A 19,023-nucleotide genomic window follows, 5' to 3' on the forward strand; every position below is an offset into this window, starting at 1 on the left:
ACCGATTTTATTTAAATTCTTTAATATACCGATATACCGATGCTCCAGACAAGTCTTATCGTACCGGTTTACAATGGAACTAGGGGAAAACCACATTAACAACTATGGAGAAGACAAAGTTACAATAAACAGGGAGTAAAAACTTGGGCGTTAGGAGAGATGAAGACAAAGTTCAAACGAATACAACTGGAGAGTAATATAGTAGAGCAGCGAACAATATATTAAGCAGCGGTACATATATAGATAAACAAAGAGTTGCTTGATTCTGTGGGTAATTTATCATAAGCAATTACTAGATAACATTTCCTGCGGGAGAAAGAAGCATAAAATTTCCTGAGGGTAAAGGAGCAGGGGAGGAACCGGATGGGTGAGGGGAGGGCAGGAACCGGGGCGAGGCGAGGTGGTGGGGAAAACTGGAAGGAAGGAGGGGGGAGGGTGAAAGAGTCAGAACTGGTTGATTTGCGGCTCGTTCAGCTGAACGCTTGCGCGAACAGCCAGGTTTTCAGTTTCTTTCTGAAGGAAAGATGGCATTGTTCCTGGCATAGATCCGGAGGTAGTGAATTCCAGTGGAGCGGTCCCGCTGTCGATAGTGCTCGTTTATGAATGGAGTTGTGAACCAAGGATTTAATTGGGGGAGCCTGGAGAGAGCCTTTGTATGCGGATCTAATCGGCCTTGCGGAGACATGTAGTTCGAGAGGAATGGAGAGTTGGAGTGTGGATTGCAGGTAGACAGATTTGTGGATGATGGTAAGAGTCTTGAATAGTATTCTGTACTGAATGGGTAGCCAGTGTAGGATTTTTAGGATTGGTGTGATGTGGTCCTTACGACATGCGTTTGTAAGGATCCTGGCCGCTGCGTTTTGCAGCATCTGTAGAGGTTTAGTAGAAGAGGCGGGGAGACCAAGTAGTAGAGCGTTGCAGTAGTCTAACTTTGAAAACAGAATGGCTTGAAGAACTGAACAGAAATCATGGAAGTGTAAGAGTGGTCTTAGCTGCTTTAGGACCTGTAGCTTAAAGAAGCATTCTTTAGTAGTGGAGTTAATGAACTTTTTGAAGTTCAATCTGGAGTCAAGGGTGGCCCCAAGCTCTCTAACCTAGCTTGCTAGAGGAATAATTGCGTTGTTGGTGATGGAGTTATTATCGCTAGTGGAGATGACTAGGAGTTTTGTTTTGGACGTATTAAGGACCAGGTTGAGGCTCGAGAGAAGGAGGTTGATTGCATGTAGGCAACTGTCCCAAAATTTTATAGTAGTGGAGAAGGAGTCTGAGATGGGGATTAGGATCTGCACGTCGTCTGCGTATATAAAGTGGGTGAGGTTGAGCCTATTAAGTAATTGGCATAAAGGATGTAGATAGATATTAAACAAGGTAGGGGAGAGTGATGAGCCCTGTGGTACTCCTTGTTTAGAAGGTATGGGTTGGGATTCTTTGTCATTTATTTTAACTTTGTAGTGCCTGTTGTTCAGAAAGAATTTGAACCAGAGCAGTGCAGAGCCAGAGATGCCTATTTCCATTAGACGGTTGATGAGGATAGTATGGTTTACAGTGTTGAACGCCGCGGAGATGTCGAGAAGGGCTAGAAGGTAGCCCATCAGGATGTTGTCCGTTAATGAGAGGAGGAAGGATTCTGTGTTTAGGCGTTTCCTGAAACCGAATTGGGAAGGGTAGAAAATATTGTGGGAGTCAAGGTAGTCTGTGAGTCGGATGTTGACCAGCTTTTCCATTATCTTGGCTATAAAAGGTAGGTTTGCAATGGGGCGGAAATTTACAGGGTTTGCTGGGTCTAGGTTGGGTTTTTTTTAGTAAGGGCTTCAGAGAAGCAATTTTTAAAGCGTCAGGGACAGATCCTTGCGTGAGGGAGCAATTTATGATGTCGGCCAGAGGTTTAGCAATGGTGTTAGGAATGCTGAGAAGAAGTTTGGTCGGTATTTGGTCCAAAGGATGTGATGAAGGCTTCATATTCTTGATTATCGATTCGATTTCCAGGGATGATGTGGGTTCAAGAAATTCTAGCATCTGTTTGTGGATAGTTGGTGATAGATTCTGGCTGAGTGTAGGCGGGGAATTTGATGAAATGTTGGCTGTTGCCAGAGGGGTAAGTAGATTTTTTATTTTGTTGTCAAAGAAGATTGCCAGCTCAGTAGATTGTAAGGGCTGCCACATATGAGAAAAGAGTTTTTGGGTCGTATAGGAAGCCGTGTATTTTTTTGGCATAGAAATCTCGTTTAGTGCGGAGAATGGAGGTCCTATTATAGTTCATTGCGGTTTTATAGGAAGCCCGTGAGGTAGGGGAGGGATCCTTCCGCCAGCGTTGTTCTTTGTGTTGTAGGTCTTGTTTGAGTTTTCTTAATTCGGTTGAGAACCAAGGTTTTTTGTTCGTGCGGGCTGGGTTGATGACTTTTGAAGATATGGGGCAGATTATGTTTGCTACTGAGTGCGTGATAGTTTTCCAGGAGTTAATAGCAGTGTCAGCATCGGAGAGATCCAAGTTAGTTAGGTCTTTGGCAAGGCTGTTGCTGAGTGTGTCCATGGAACATGGTTTCCTGAATTGGATGGAAGATTTAGAGGCAATGGGAGTCTGTTTTTGTTTTATTGATAATTCAGTAAATATCAGCGAGTGATCTGACCAAGGGATGGGGGTACAGGTAGGCGTGGAGATGGGTGAAATGGTTTCATTCGTGAATATTAGGTCAAGCGTGTGGCCTGCCTTGTGTGTGGGATTGTTTATAATTTGTTTGAATCCCATAGCCTAGAGGGAGGAAAGAAGGGCTTCGCAATTGGAAGAGGGAGAGGGGGAGTCAACATGGATGTTGAAGTCTCCTAAAATGATAGCGGGGGAGTTGGTGTTAATGTGTTTGGCTATAATTTCAATGAGAGGAGAGGGGTCGGCTTCTAGTAGCCCCGGGGGGGCGTATATAAGGCAGATTTGGAGCTGGGTGGATTTGAATAGTCCGATTTCTAGTTTGGTCGTCGATTTAAAGGCTTGCTGAGATAGTCTCAGTTCTTTTTTTGCAATTAACATTATTCCTCCCCCTCTTTTTTTAGGTCTGGGGATAGAGAAGACATCATAAAGTTGTATTGGTAGTTGGTTAATTAGGGGAGTATCTGTGTTTTTCAGCCATGTTTCGGTAATGGCACATATGTCCGGTTGTGTGTCCAGGAGGTGGTCGTTGAGCAAGTGAGATTTTTTTGAGAGTGATTGCGAGTTGAGAAGGGATAAGGTAATTAAAGACAAGCCTAGGAATTGGGTTAGAGGGGAGATCATGATTGGAATCAGGGATCTCTTTGAGCGTGGTTGAATATGGGTTGATTGGCTCTGTAGAGTAGTGAGCGTGGGATAATAGGAATAGGGAAGGTTTGTAGCATGATGTCTTTTTGGATGACAATGGATGACGGTTAGGACTGTGGAGTGAAGTATTGCTGCTAGAAGAGATGAGTGATGGGATGTTGCTGGGAGTGATGAGAATAGGGTGGCCGATGAGTGTGATGGGATGATGGGAGCTGGAGTGATTGCTGTCGGAGGAGGGTGCTGGAAGCACCTGGGAGCGCGTTGGCGCTTTAAATCTCGGTCGCGCCGGAGTGAGGTCACAGGTGCGTCTTAGTTGTGCTTCGGCGGCGTCGGTCGGCAGAGAGAGGGCTGGCCCTGGATTCACTCCTCCCCGGTTTACTCGATCAGCCGGAGGAGGGCTGGGTTGAGTAGGCACGAAGCGGAGGGAAGAGGATGGCGGAAGATGCTGCTCCCGTGTGGCCGGTGCGGGGGCCCACGGAGGTAGGGCGAGAGTTAAGGGCCTTACCCCGATGGGCTCAAGCGCCGGCTGCACGGGCCTCTCTCCCAGCTCCTACAGGTGACTCCGGTGTTGCCTCCTTCAGGACGAGCCGTCCGCTTTGAAAAGGGCGCCTGGGAGCGCGTTGGCGCTTTAAATCTTCTGGGTCGCGCCGGAGTGAGATCACAAGCGCGACTTAGTTGTGCTTCGGCGGCGTTGGTCGGCAGGGAGAGGGCTGGCCCTGGATTCACTCCTCCCCGGTTTACTCGATCGGCCGGAGGAGGGCTGGGTCGAGTAGGCACGAAGCGGAGGGAAGAGGATGGCGGAAGGAGCTGCTCCCGCGTGGCCGGTGCAGGGGCCCACGGAGGTAGGGCGACAGTTAAGGGCCTTACCCCGATGAGCTCAAGCGCCGGCTGCGCGGGCCTCTCTCCCAGCTCCTACAGGTGACTCCGGTGTTGCCTCCTTCAGGACGAGCCGTCCGCTTTGAAAATGGCGCCTGGGAGCGCATTGGCACTTTAAATCTTCTGGGTCACGCCGGAGTGAGGTCACAGGCGCGACTTAGTTGTGCTTCGGCGGCATCGGTCGGCAGGGAGAGGGCTGGCCCTGGATTCACTCCTCTCTGGTTTACTCGATCGGCCGGAGGAGGGCTGGATCGAGTAGGCACGAAGCGGAGGGAAGAGGATGGCGGAAGGAGCTGCTCCCGCGTGGCCGGTGCGGGGGCCCACGGAGGTAGGGCGAGAGTTAAGGGCCTTACCCCGATGGGTGACATCCAGTGGTACCAAACAGACCCTTCTCTCTAAGCTCAGTCTGCACGACTATCTGGACATTCATCTTTCTCTCTCTCTCTCTCTCTCTCTCTCTCTCTCTCTCTCCCTTTCCCTCTCCCTCCTTTTTACATTTTTTTTTACAAATCCTTCAGGGTTTCTCTTTGCTGTTGCCTCACTGTCTGTGCATCCCCTCAATAGCATGTTTTAGTGCTAAAAGAAATTCAGAGTAGGAGCATGCCCAGGCCTAAGAAGCCTATCATCATCAGCTTCAACAGCTATGCCTATGGGTGCAAGATGTCCATTAGACAGTCATGACTTATGTTCAAGTGCCTGGGACCCTATCATGATTCCTCCAACTGCTATAATTATGGGAAGATGTCTCACAGGACACTAAAGAATCAGGCCAATAAGATGACCAAGCTCCTGGGCCATTGGAGCTCCGCTTCTTTGATTTTGTCTCTTCATGATGAGGCCAACAGAGACTCTCAGTCTAGGCTTCTCGCAAGGTGGAGGCAGTGTCAGGATCGAGCAGATTCAAAAAGCATCATATCTCATTTCCTCAAGACTAATGGGAACACAAAAGGTGTGTGTGGGTTTCCTCAGTACCAGTGGCGTAGGATCTCGACACACCAACTAAACAGAAGCCTTCTGCAACTTCTAAGCCAAGGACCTCAGTGCTGGTGGATTTAGTGTGGTTGAACCGCAAGGACTTGATGTATTCGGCACCATCAAAGTACCTGAACTTTGTGCAGTTGGTGCAATTGAAGTGTGAGGGCTCAGCACAGTCAGCGCCATCAACACATGAGTTCGACTCTGACATACTCAGCACCATCAGTGTATGTAGGACCATCGGCACATTCTAGACATCCAGCTCCAATGGTGTTATCAATGCTTAAGCACTGGGCATCAGTCTAATTGAGACCATCAGAGTCAATATACGGTTGAGTCCATGATGACTCTCAGGCCTTACCAACATAGACAGGACCAATATGTGATATTTTACAAATCTCTTTAACCTTTTTGACTAGAAAGATTTCCATGCCCTCGTCTCACCTTTTCTACCCAGACCCCAGGTCTACAGGAACCCCTACAGTGGTATTGGGTAGGGACCCAAAGCTGGAAATCCCAACCCCTATCTACTCAATCCTTACCATGGTTACCAAGGCAGACAGACCCAGGAGGTCCAGTTAGGGGCTCCCCCCTGGAACTCTGGGAAATCCTCCCAGAGTGATGACCCCAACCTAGTTTTGGAGGAAGATGTGTCCTCTCCAACACTGCCAGCAGGGCATTAGTCAACAGAACAAATGATGGAATTACTTAGGATCTTCTTCACAGTGGCCAGTGACAACCAGGGGATCCTGTCCCAGCTGACAGTTACCCTCTTTCAAGGAAGAGTCCTAGCCTGGTCAACCCCAATAAAGCTGCTGGTATTTCTTGGGATTAGCTTTCAGGGGTCAGCTCCATTGATAGCATCTGAGGAGCACACCTGGGCCTCACCATCTGTTAGAAAATATGTCTCAAGACCATCGAGGTCCCCACCTGTCTTCATCAAGATCTTATGTGAGCATTCTGCCCTTGTTGGATACAGAGGCAGGGATCAATGTGCATTCCTTCTGACCATCTGCCAGATCCAACACACTTCTCACCACCAGAGGACCTATCTTATTCCAGACTTGTAGATCAGCTGGGAAATGTTATTGATGTCCATGTATGGAAGTACAAAGACTCTCGCAAAGTGGTCTTCGACATTCTCCATGTTCTAGAGCAGTGATTTTCAACCAGTGTGCCGCGGTACACTAGTGTGCCGCGACACATGGTCGGGTGTGCCGCGGGGAAAGTTCCCCAAACTATAGTGCCCCCTGTGCAGGGCCGGCGGAAGCACTAGGCGAACTAAGCGGTCGCCTAGGCTAGGGCGCCAGCTTCCCGGGGGCGGCACTGCCCCGGTAAAATTAAGAGAGCCGCGCTTTCAAGCATGTGAGTCCTTTGCTGTCAGCCCGGGCGGAACGCGGCAGGACAGCTGGAGTCAGCGGCACCGGGCGTGCTCTCTTCTTCCCGCCCCCCCCCCCCCCCGCGGTCCGGAAGAGGAAGTGGAGAGCATCGGGTGCCTGCGCGGGAAGAAGAGACCACGCTAGTGTGGTCTCTTCTTCCGCGCAGGCACCCGATGCTCTCCACTTCCTCTTCCGGGGGGGGAGGAGAAGAGAGCACGCCGGGCACGGCTGGAGTCAGCCGGGTGCCTGCGCGGGAGTCATCGGGTGCCTGCGCGGGAGTCTTCCCGCGCAGGCACCCGATGCTCTCCACTTCCTCTTCCGGGCCGCGGGAAGAAGAGAGCACGCCGGTGCCTGCGCGGGAAGAAGAGGCCACGCTAGTGTCCGACGGGAAGAAGACTGCAGCGCGGCTCGGAGGAAAATGGAGTTTCAACCGCGGCCGATGGGACTCCGCCTCCGCGAGGGCTGAAAATGAAGAGGTTAGCGTTGGGAGGAGGCTGCTGCTGCTGCTAGTTCCCGGGGTGGGGGAGAGAGATAGTGAATGAACGAGCAAGCATGTGTGTTTGAGATCCTGTGTGTGTGAGTGAGAGATTGCATGTATGTGAATGATTGAGAGCCTGTGTATGTGAAAGAGAGTATGTCTGTGATTGAGAGCCTGCCTGTGAGAGAGAGAGCATGAATGTAAGTTTACCATTGGGAACCTGTATGTGTAAGTTTGTGTGAAAGAGTATGTGTGTATGATTGAAATCCTTTGTGTGTGAGAGAAATCATGTGTATGTATGATTAAGAGCCTGTGTGTATAAGTAAGAGAGAGATCATGTGTGTCTGTGTCTGATTGACAGCTGGTTTAGGTGATGGAGCATGTGAGTATGTGATTGAGAGCCTGTGTGTAAATGAGAGAAAGAGAGGACATGTTTGTAAGCATGTGAATGAGAGTCTGTGTGTGAGAGAAAAAGACAGCATGTATTTATGTGATTGAAAGCCTGTGTGTGTGTGTGTGTAAGCGTGAAAAGATAGACAGCATGTGTGTAAATGTGTAATTAAGAGCCTATATGAGAGAGAAAAAACATGTATATATGTGAGTACTGAGAGCATGTGTGTATAGGTGTGTCATTGAGAGCCAGTGTGAGAGAGAGCGCTGGTATGTGACTGAGAGAGGAGAAAGTTCCAAGCAAACCACCCCACCTCCTGCTAATTCAGAACAATCTCAGGACACCTGGATATCAAATGTTCCCAGGTATGCAGAGCAAAAAAATTTTTGTATCCTTATTATTTTTCATTACTGGGTCTTTGTGTCTGCTATTTTTAAATATTTTGTTGGTATCTGGAAATGTTTTATATGAGTTTTTAATTATTGGATATTCCACTCATCAGCTGTTTCGAAATATGTTCTTTTTGTTAGTACAGTTTTATATTTGTTAGTACAGTTTTATATTTCTTGATTTGTTTTATAAGGATGGGTGATGTTTCTTTTTTCCTTTGTTACACTGCATACAGAGACTCTGGCTTGTTGCAGTTTCCAATTCGGTTTTTTCTGCATGCTTCTTGTTATGCGTTTTGGTCTCTTTATTCTATGTTAGGTGAGGGACAGCACGTGATTCAGGTGAGGTTTTCTGCTGGCGTGTTGTTTCTGTGTAGGACTCTATAGCAGCCTGACTTGGTCCGTTTTCCTAATAGGAGATGTATTGGTGTCTTAAGGCCTGGTGTAATATTTTCAGAGACTTATTGTACTTTAAAAGTGTGATCTTACATAAAATGCACACATTTACTTGTATTTAGTTTTCAACCACATATCTATGTGAGCTGGGCTTCTCAAGCTTGACTGCCATAAAAACTAAAAACAGGGAGAGACTGAGAACTGTTGAGGAAGAGCTTCGTGTGTGTCTTTCCACCATTCCTGCCAGGATATCCCTTTTGTGTTCATCGAAACAGGCCCAGGTGTCACACTGAATGAGTATAGATACATTTAGAATCTATATTTTTAAACATATGTATAATATGTACTGTTTTAGTGTCATTTTGTGCCATTTTGGTTGGTGGTGTGCCCCGGGATTTTTTAAGTGTAAAAAGTGTGCCGCGGCTCAAAAAAGGTTGAAAATCACTGTTCTAGAGACTCCGTCTGAACCAGCGGACCTCCTGGTTCACAAGATTCTCCAAGACATTCAAACTAGAATATGGGAGAGTCCAGCTTCTTGTCCACCAGTTGTGAGGAAACTGGATTTGAAGTATAGAGTTCAACAGTCTCCCAGTTTTGGAGTGGACTCCATCAGTCAATGGTAGTGGAGTCTGCTTTAAAGAGGGCAAAAAAGATGAGAATTTACCATGGAAATATCCAAGACTACTCGATTTGTTTGGAAAGAAATTCTTCCAAGGCTCAATGCTTAATGTGTGAATAGCTAAGCATCAGCTCTATATGATGCAATATTTACACAATTGTATCAATAAGATGAGACCCATTATGGACTCCCTAGATGAGGAGAACAGAGTGTGTTGTCAGGAGTTTCTGGCTATTGAGGAATGTGAGTGTCACCTCATTCTGTTGGAAGTCTTTGATTTAGCAGCTAGGAGTTCAGCCACTGTCATTGGAGCCCAAAGAATTGCAAGGCTATGGGCTAGTGGCCTATGAAAGAATGTCCATGATAATCCAGTAACATGCCAAGGTCCATATTCAAAAGCATTTAGCCGGATAACTCAGACGTTATCCAACTAATTGAAGATTTGGGCACTTAACCAGCTAAATTTTAGCTAACTTATTAGCCGTCTAGAATTTAGCTGGATAAATTAGGGGCAATCTGGGGGCATAACTGAGAGGAGCTGAGTTAGCCTGCTAAGTTATCAGGCTAATTCTGAAATTCAGAATTATTTGGCTAACTTAGCTAACTTACATGGTCATTCATCATTTTGCTATAGGCTGTTATCGCACATGATACCACCTTAACGCACATGATAAACCGCATCTCAAAATGCATATGCAAATGCAAATTAATATAAAAGTAGGTGGAATTTGGGCGGAATTAATGTAAAGAAGGGATTGGTAGTGCCACATGCGATAGCTACAGGACGTTATCACAGGTCTTTAACGCGGGTAATACCCACATCTTTTTTCTTGACAGTATGGGCAGAAAAGTTATTATCGTGGCCGGTATCACGGACTGCGCTATTATCGTGGCGCATATCACTCAATAAAATCTGCAAACATTACTGACACACCTACCAAGCATTCCTGGCCCAATAAAAGTACCTGTTTTTACAAGGTAAACCTTCCTGAAAACATTTTATGACTGTCAAATGTACTTCTACGTGCATACTTCATGCCTCGCCAGGCTTACCACAGATAATAACACGTGGAAGAAGAACACTCGGAACAACAACCAAAGCCACTTCCAAGATGTCTGAGGGAAGTACCAGCAGCGCAGGCAGATCTCCGCTGCTGCAGGCTCAGGCCCCAGCCCAGTGGCCGGCACGCAGGCAGCCATGGCATGGAAAATACAGGGAGTGTATCTTTCCTCCACAAATATCCTTGCTGGCCATGCCTTACCTTGTGTGCAATCCAGGAATTATATGAAGACAACCGAGGGGATCTGAATCCAGTCACAGAACGGTCCCATGCCATCCCTGGCCTCACCAAACTCTTGACTGCCCTCCATTTCATGGCAAGCAGCTCCTTCCAAACCACAGTAGGGGTCGTGGGGGGAATGTCCCAAACCAATTTCTTAAAGGCTGTCTGGACCAGGTCATCGAAGCAGTCACTGACTGCATTAATCGATACATAAAATTTCCTTGCAACAGGCAGGCCTTAATGGACTTGAAGAAAGGTTTCTATGCCTTCGCACACTTTCCCAGTGTTGTCGGAGCTCTCGACTGCACTCACATGGCCATTGTTCTACCCTGTCAGAGGGAGGAAATATACCACAACAGAAAGCTCTTCCACTCCATCAATGCACAAGTAGTCTGCGATGCTCGAATGCTTATCCTTGACATGGTGGTCAGGTACCCAGAAGCCATGCATTATTCCTTTATACTTAGGTAATCGGGCCTCTTTGACAATTTTGAGGCCAGCCTTTACGGTGACGCTTGGCTTGTAGGTTAGACACACTTTTCTTTCTCAATTCCATCTCTGTCTATGAATATGTGCCTAATGGCACCCAAATTGGGGGGAGGGGGCTGTGGGGGAGGACACTATCGGTGGCATGCCAACTGCCTTGTGTATGCAGGTAATTGTCCAAGGCATGCCAACTGCCTTGTGTATGCAGGTAATTGTCCAAGCCCATGCCTTTTTCTGCCCATGTTTTCAGAGGCTGGGCAAATTAGTGCGGGCAAACAACACACGGGGCCTAAAGGTTGCTGAGTGAAGATTCACTATACATGTTGCACGTCTTTATTACCTAAAAGGCCCCATTCCTATCCTCCCCTTGGGAGCTTTTACAATGTCTCAGGTACAAGCACAGAGGCAATCTTAGAACAAACCGACCCAATTGCCAAGGCAAGGAAGCAGAGACAGGAACTTCCTTATATCGGGGAATCAATCAGGGTGCGCCGTGGAGCTAGGACCCGCCCTTGGCCCTACATGATTCCGGGCAGTCTGCGCGCACGTATGGGAGTGGCCAACATGGCCGAGGACGCCGAACCTCGGCGTGAAGTCTGACACGCAGTGGAAGGCCCGGGGACCACCGCCGCAGGATGCTGGGGCCCAGCAGGACTGGCAACTACCACGAGGGAGGTCGTCCCGGGACCCACTGTGGGACCATGAAGGTGAGCAGGCCCGCACGCGGGACAGCCGTGGGCGGGGCGCGTAACAGTAGGTAATTTTCAAAAGTAGATTTATGCATACAAACTGGGGTTTGTGCTCGTAAATTCTTTTAAAAATTATCTAAAAAATGTGTGAGTACTAAACAACACTTTTTTAAATAAGCTAAACATTATCAAAAATGTAACCAAGTAGATTATTTTAACTAAAATTGTCTACAACATAATTAATATTTCTCCTTTAATCACTTTCACATTCTTTCTCAATGTATTAATGAAAACATTACACCAGACAATACAAGCCTTTTCAGAAATTACATTAACTTTTAATTTAAAAAATATACTAAAGCAATACTAGACTGAATTCACTATGTCTGTCTGTGTGCTGGCCCACACAATTGCTCAGCTACTATTGCTATTCTCGTAGTAATCCAATACAATAAATAGGCTCTGTACTCACTAACAAAAGGCCTCTCTCTATTTTAAATCTCCCCTGCACTCATCAGTCTCTCTATTTCTCTATATCTCTGACTTTGGGCAGAGCTTTTCATTAAGATTTCAAATTTCTCAGACTTTTTACAAAATGTCTCGTTTTATATGAAATATCAAAGTGAAAGCTACCACTGGCTGAATAACTTTTAGCAACAGACACCCTGCCTCTCATTGGCTAAAAGAGATGATTAATTAATATGTGGTCACCTAATGAGATGGGGTAAGGTGCATTTCATTGTGCTCTTATCAATGAAATCATTTATTTATTTTAAAAGTCTTCTATACTGCTACTCCATAGATCATAGCATTTTGCAGATACAAAATAAATATTTAAAATAAACATCCACAATAACCTAAATATATAAAATAATACAAATTACAGAAAAGAGCAATAGGAAGCTGCTGCGGGAAACCTCTAAGCCATGACCTAATTTATGCTGATGCAAGATCAATTACAAATTCCTGTTTAAACAGCCATGTTTTCAAGGCTTTCTTTTGTGGTAGATTTTAAAAGCATTGCTCATGCAAAAACACCTACATACGCGTGTATGTAGGCCTCATGCGAGTAATGCGCATTTCAAGCTGCATGCATCAAGAATAAGGGGGTGGGAAAGAGTCAGGGCATGGGCATTCCCGGGTGGGGCCAAGACTTAAAGTATTTTAAAAAGGCTGACCATGGTGTACATCAGCTTGTTATCAGCGTAACTTTACTGCTGGTCCTGATGAGGAGCAAGTCTGGAGATCTCGAGTTTTAGGGCTTTTAGCACAGCATGAGGTTTTGGGGTCAAGTGGGGGTCTTGCAGGATGAAGAACCAGAGGGGTCTTGAAGACCTCGATATGACTTGGGCAAATTGGTGGACTACTTTGAAAAACTTGCGAGCATGTTTTAAAATTTGCCTGCATACACGCATAAAAGCCACTAAAGCCTTAGCAGAAATAATTGCGGGACATTTACTCGAGCCACCTTTTAAGATCACGTGCGCACATATGCATGAGAGGGATATTTTAAATGATGTCAGTGTACTTATGCACATGAATTAAAATTGCTGCATATCTCTGCTCGACTGCCGATATACACGTTTATGGGCGCACACACATTCTTTTTAAAATTACCCTGTTTGTTTCTACTTGCATTCTCAATTGTTCCAGCATGGTATTCCACAGTGCAGGGTAGCAACTGAGAAGGCCCAATCCCTGATCTCCCCAAGGTGAGCATGCCAAATTGCTGGAACCTCCAAGAGGCCTTTGTTTGGAGATCACATGGCATAGTAACACCTAACATAGCATGATTATGGTGTTAATTAGCTTATGAACCAACATCAAAATTTTATACTGAATTCTTGCTTGGATTGGGAGTCAGTGTAGGGCAGCCAAAATTAGTGTGATATTGCAGTAGCAGCGAAGCAAGTATATTTCTAGAGATCTCCATAGGAAATGAACCTACAATGTTCTTTTCCTTATAATTCAAACATAAAATCACTTATATGCCTTAAACATGCATTAGCTTCATTGTAACAAAATATACTCCACATGGTTAATTTCCAGGCTCCTCTAAATTAGTTTTCACAAAAATCAATTAAGTAATTCTTAAACTTTACAAAAATACTTTTTTTTATTTCCACACTGGTAAATTAGTTTTTGTTCTTTACAAATTAAGATTACTTTCACTGTTTTGGCAAGTATTTATTAAGCTTCCACAGGAAGCTGCTTTTCTAAGAAGAGTCCCTATGCAAATACACAACATATGAAATATGTGGTATTTGCATTGCGGTATCCTGTAAATACTCAAATTGGGATATTCAGACCTTTCTAACCAAATGTAGAGTATTAAATGTAGAGTATTAAAATAAGCTAAAAAGAATCCATAGAAATACCAGAAACAGTTCAGTTATTGTGTCAGTAATTAGCAGTACTCAGATCCACAGAATACAATGGGCTGCTAAAACAAAACACTATACTTAAACCATTTTACACTCTTCACAGGGCATACTAAAGCCTTTGTTTTGTAATTAAAATAAGCCTTTGTTCATTTCTCTGGAAGTTTCTAAAGGAAAATAGCCAAATTAGATTCAAAACTTCATGGTTTTCTTTCCTCCACAAGAAAATAACATTATGGCCATGTAGCATAGGACTGTGAAGTCCTGCAATTCACTGTGCTCCTGTTGCATCAATCCTGGGTTCTGAAATTTCCTTTAAATGGAAATTATCTTCAGTGACTCTGTGTAAGAAGGGCTACTATAGTTTTTCTCAAAAGGAGCTAGCCAGGAAAAAATTTTTTCACACATTCCAGTTCCAGAATGTTTACTACTGGTATTAGTGATATGAGAAGAGAGAAAATAGTTTGATTTTCCTTAGCTATGTTTATTATATATTATCTATAATCAGCATAAATATACTGATTAAGGAGGGTGAAAGACTTACAGGGAACATATGTACATGGTATAATGATCTTTTTTGATAGTAAGCTATATTACAACATAGATGTACAGACTTGTGCAAATCTGGTCCTGATCTTTTGAATAACTTATATATTTGCTAAAATGATTACAATAAGATTTAAATAGCTTGCAATTTCATATATCACTAACCATATATGTTGCTTTTTAATTGGGATTATAGATTATTTTAATACTTTTTGTATGTTTTCATATGGATTTTTGAGATGTATGGTACCTTAAATTTGATGAAGTTAGCTATATAAATCTTGATCCCTGGAAAAGTGCCAGTATCAGGAAATGCTATTGGAAGTGGTCAAGTTTCTTCTCCCAGTTCTGATTACATTTATACTATAAATAGATTTAATTAATAAGAACATAAGAAAATGCCATACTGGGTCAGACCAAGGGTCCATCAAGCCCAGCATCCTGTTTCCAACAGTGGCCAATCCAGGCCATAAGATCCTGGCAAGTATCCAAAAACTAAGTCTATTCCTTGTTACTGTTGCTAGTAATAGCAGTGGCTGTCACCTTAATTAATAGCAGGTAATGGACTTCTCCTCCAAGAACTTATTCAATCCTTTTTTAAACACAGCTATACTAACTGCACTAACCACATCCTCTGGCATTTATTGTAATTCTTCTTTTGTATATATTACATGTTCAGGATTCTTTTTGTTTTCATTTTGTGAAGCCTAGTTATTTATGTTTGTTCCTAGAAACATGGATTTTGCTTCATCACATCTGATGTGGTTACTCAAGATTTATCTAAGCTGAATATCATTCTATATGATTAGAACAAAGAGTATGAAAATTTAGTGCATGGATGAACTAGCTAGTAGATCAGGTAGATAAGATATATTACAGGTTTTTTAATTCCTTGGTTTCTTTTCTGAAGATGCTAATAACTAGTTGGTCATTTATTCACTTTGTGGCATTTCTAAATTGCATAAGACAATAAAATTCAATAACCTTTTCTTTGCATTCAGGTAAACCCTTTCCGGGACAGAATTTGTAAAGTGTTTGCTGGAGAAGATGGAATGTTTTCTTTTGAGCATTTTTTAGAAATGGCTTCAGTCTTGAGTGACCATGCCTCTTTCAATGTAAAAATAAAATATGCTTTTCGTGTTTATGGTAAGTCTTCTAAATTAAATTTATCTTTTTATTCTTCGTAATAAACTCAAGACCTGGCTATTCAAACAAGCCTTCCCGAAATAGTACCACCTCCCCCCCTCCTCCCCCCCAGCAAATAACCTGAACTCCATGGTACCCTTGTTGATCCTTGAACTTCTCATCTGTACATAACATGACTAGACCCTTGTATACATGAATTTCTTGTATATAGTGTATATCTATTAATGCATTTCAAGTTACTCCTCCCAGTTCCATTCACCCCTGTTTTGTGTACGTTTTATGTTCTGTTCCATGTAAACTGATATGATGTTTCGATGAATACCGGTATATAAAAATGTTTAAATAAATAAATAAATACATTTTTATTACTCCTTGAAGTAGTCATATTTGTATTGCCTACTAGATATTTATTTTCAATTATCATTTTCTTAAAATGGCTTGAATCCTTAACTAGATAGGAAACCTTAGTAAGCACGTTTTGAAATAGCAAATAGTTTCAGTTTTTTAAATATTTCTTTGTATTTCTATTTGAAAAGTTTATTTATAGTCAGTAACAGATGAAAGAGTTGACACTGTTACATTGTGAGGGATATACAGTGCATACAGACAGAGGCAGACAGAGAGGTACATTGATGAGACCTTAAGGGACTTAGTAGCCAAGTCCCAAATCCAGTCTGGCAGCCCCAGTGCTGCCTTGGATCAGAAAGGTCTCCCAGTAGGAGAACATCACCCTGGTGTAGCTGGAAGTGATCCTGTAGCAAGGACCTGCTCTCCAGGTGATGTATTGTCCTCTCGCACTGAGGACAAGTCTCCCAGGGCTACTGCCCAGGAGGGAAGGGTTAGGCCGGCCATCATAGTTGGTGATTTGATTATTAGAAATGTAGATAGCAGGGTGGCTGGTGGACATGAGGACCACCTGGTAACTTGCCTGCCTGGTGCGAAGGTGGCAGACCTCACGCGTCACCTAGATAGGATTATAAACATTGCTGGGGAGGAGCCGGCTGTCATGGTACATGTGGGCACCAACAACATAGGAAAATGTGGGAGAGAGGTTCTGGAAGCCAAATTTAGGATTTTAGGTAGGAAGCTGAAATCCAGAATCTCCAGGGTGGCATTCTCTGAAATGCTTCCTGTTCCACGTGCAGGTCCCCAGAGGCAGGTAGAGCTCCAGAGTTTCAATGCGTGGATGAGACGATGGTGCAGGGAAGAGGGATTCAGCTTTGTAAGGAACTGGGAAAACCTTTGGGGAAAGGGGAGACTATTCCGAAAGGATGGGCTCCACCTTAACCAGAGTGGAACCAAGCTGCTGGCACTAACTTTCAAAAAGAAGATAGAGCAGCTTTTACACTAGATCAAGGGGGAAAGCCGACAGTCACTCAGCAGTGCATGGTTCGGAGAAATGTATCCTTGAAGTATACTAATGAAACAGGAGAGTTAGGGCATCCCAACAGAGAGGTTCCATTAAAAGCAAACATAGTCCATGTGCCTATATGTAAAAAATCACTGAAGCTAATGATTTCCGAATTATCCCTAACAACTGAAAAGCAGGTTGTTAATACAAACAAAAAACACACTTTGAAATGTCTGTATGCCAATGCCAGAAGTCTAAGAAGTAAGATGGGAGAGTTAGAGTGTACAGCAGGAAATGATGAGATTGACTTAATTGGCATCACAGAGACTTGGTGGAAGGAGGATAACCAATGGGACAGTGATATATCAGGGTATAAATTATATTGCAATGATAGGGAGGATCAACTTGGTGGGGGTGTGGCACTTTATGTCCGGGAGGGTATAGAGTCCAACAGGATAAAGATCATACAAGAGACTAAATGCTCATTCCCTGTTCATACCCGGATCAGTCCAGACTGTGGGTTGAGCCTCCTTTCCAGCAGGTGGAGACAGACTAAAACTTGAAGGTTGCCCTATATCAGGACAGAGCCTATCCTCTAACCCTTCAGTATTCGTCTGTCTCCCGCAGGTGCAGCAGCTCACCCTTCGTTCTCTGCTTAGGCTAGTCAGCCTTTTCTTTCTTCTTCCTCTCTGATCAAGCAAGTACTTATTCTTATTTTCCTTAGTAGTAAGGAACTTTTTCTTTAGTGATTTTTTCCTTTTCTTCTGTGGGAGACGGTTCTGTCTCCCAGCTCTTGTCGGTCTCAGGGGGGCTTTGCCCCTTCTGCGCTGCATAGCCTGAGTCCGTTCTGCTTCCAGGTGTGGGGACCGAGTCTCTCCAGGTCTCGTCTCCCCCCCCCCCTCCCCCTGGCTGCCGAGAGGGTTTAGAACCCGCTGCTGCACTCAGTTTAAAAAAAAAAAGTGAATAAATATTTAAAAGAGGAATTTCACTTTTTATTATTAAGTTGCAGGTATTCCCCTACCTCCAGCTTATTTGCAGCAGTAGACCCATATTTTTCTTCTTTGGGTCTCAGGAGGCTTGAACTGGCAGCCAGACAGGTAGGAGTCAGCAGGATTCCCCACTGCTTCACTCCTGGCCTCCAGGCTGTCAATCAGATTTTTTCTCTGCAGCCTTTTTTTCCTCAGAGTGGCTCTCTCTTTGCCGCGGGCAGGCAGCCTGCCTGTTTTCTGCCAGCCCCCATCGAGTTTTTGCCGTGGGGGTTTCTTCTATGCCTCCCTGCCGGGTGGGGAAGGTCCCTCCTCGGCAGGGAAGGCAAATTTAGCCCGGGGATCCCGTCCCCAGAGCTTGGCCAGGCCGTTCTCGGGTCGGGAAGCCCGGGAACGGTGGCCATTTTGGATTTTTTATTGGCTCTGTTTTCGGAGCTCCCTGGGGCTGGGGGGCCGATTTTTTTGCAGCTACCCCCTGATTTGAGCCCCCAGGAAGGGTTTTTTGTCACCCCCTCACCTCCCCCTTCCCCTCCCCCACCCGGGATTTTTGGGCTCGTTTTTTCTGTATTTTTTCCCTCCTCCTGCGTAAATTCCCTTTAGTGAGCATGCAGGAGGAGGTGGAAGGTCCCCCCCTTGCCGCCCCCTGGGACAAATCATGTGCAGGCCCTCTAGTTGTTCGGCCGGTTTCAGAGTCTGCCCTTGCTTCCTTCTTTGACGGCTTGTGACTGCCTGCAGATCTCGGGCTCCTCGGCTCCTACCCTCGACCTAGTCCCTTGGGCCCTTGCTCCAATACGGCTGTTCTAGATAACTTTGCTGTCCCGTTGGCAGCCACTTGCGGAACAGTCTCACACAGTTCTCCCGTTCTTGGGCTCTACTGTCACCGTCTTACAGGGGTAGATTCCCCCTTCTTCTTTTGCTACCGGGCCTACCTCTCCAAGTTCCCCAGCGGACGATAAGGCCCACGGATGCCAGTCTTTCGGGCTGAGGAGTGGTCTGCCTCTCCCAGTATGCCCAGGGGACCTGGCCAGCGTCTCCGTCTCGCTGGCACATTACGGAGGCTCGGGCGATGTTCCTAGCTCTTCTGGAGTTTCTTCCTCTCATACGCGGCAAGGCGCTACGGGTCTTGCCCAACAACTCCACAACCGTGGCTTGCATCAATCGCCCAGGTGACGCTCGCAGTCCGTGGGTGACCCTGGACACCAGCCTTCTCTTCGCCTGGGCAAAGCGACACCTACAGTGCCCGGCGGCCTCCCACTTCGCGGGCTAGGGGAATGATCAGGTTGCTTTCTGCGTTGTCAGTCGCTAGATCCCGGGGAGTGGGAACTCTTTGGCTCAACCATGGTTTTCTCATCGACAGGTGGTC

At 45.2% G+C, this 19,023-nt stretch overlaps 1 protein-coding gene across 1 annotated transcript in view; it reads left to right on the forward strand.

Annotated features, from left to right (window-relative positions):
- The window catches only part of CIB4 (calcium and integrin binding family member 4), a 407,942-nt gene that overhangs the window by 145,579 nt on the left and 243,340 nt on the right, over positions 1 to 19,023 (forward strand). Inside the window, exon 4 of the mRNA XM_029596244.1 lies at positions 15,179 to 15,323. Coding sequence (XP_029452104.1) covers positions 15,179 to 15,323 — 145 coding nt within the window. The remainder of the gene's footprint in view (positions 1 to 15,178; positions 15,324 to 19,023) is intronic.

Source organism: Rhinatrema bivittatum, chromosome 3 (assembly GCF_901001135.1).
Source record: "Rhinatrema bivittatum chromosome 3, aRhiBiv1.1, whole genome shotgun sequence".
NCBI lineage: Eukaryota > Metazoa > Chordata > Amphibia > Gymnophiona > Rhinatrematidae > Rhinatrema > Rhinatrema bivittatum.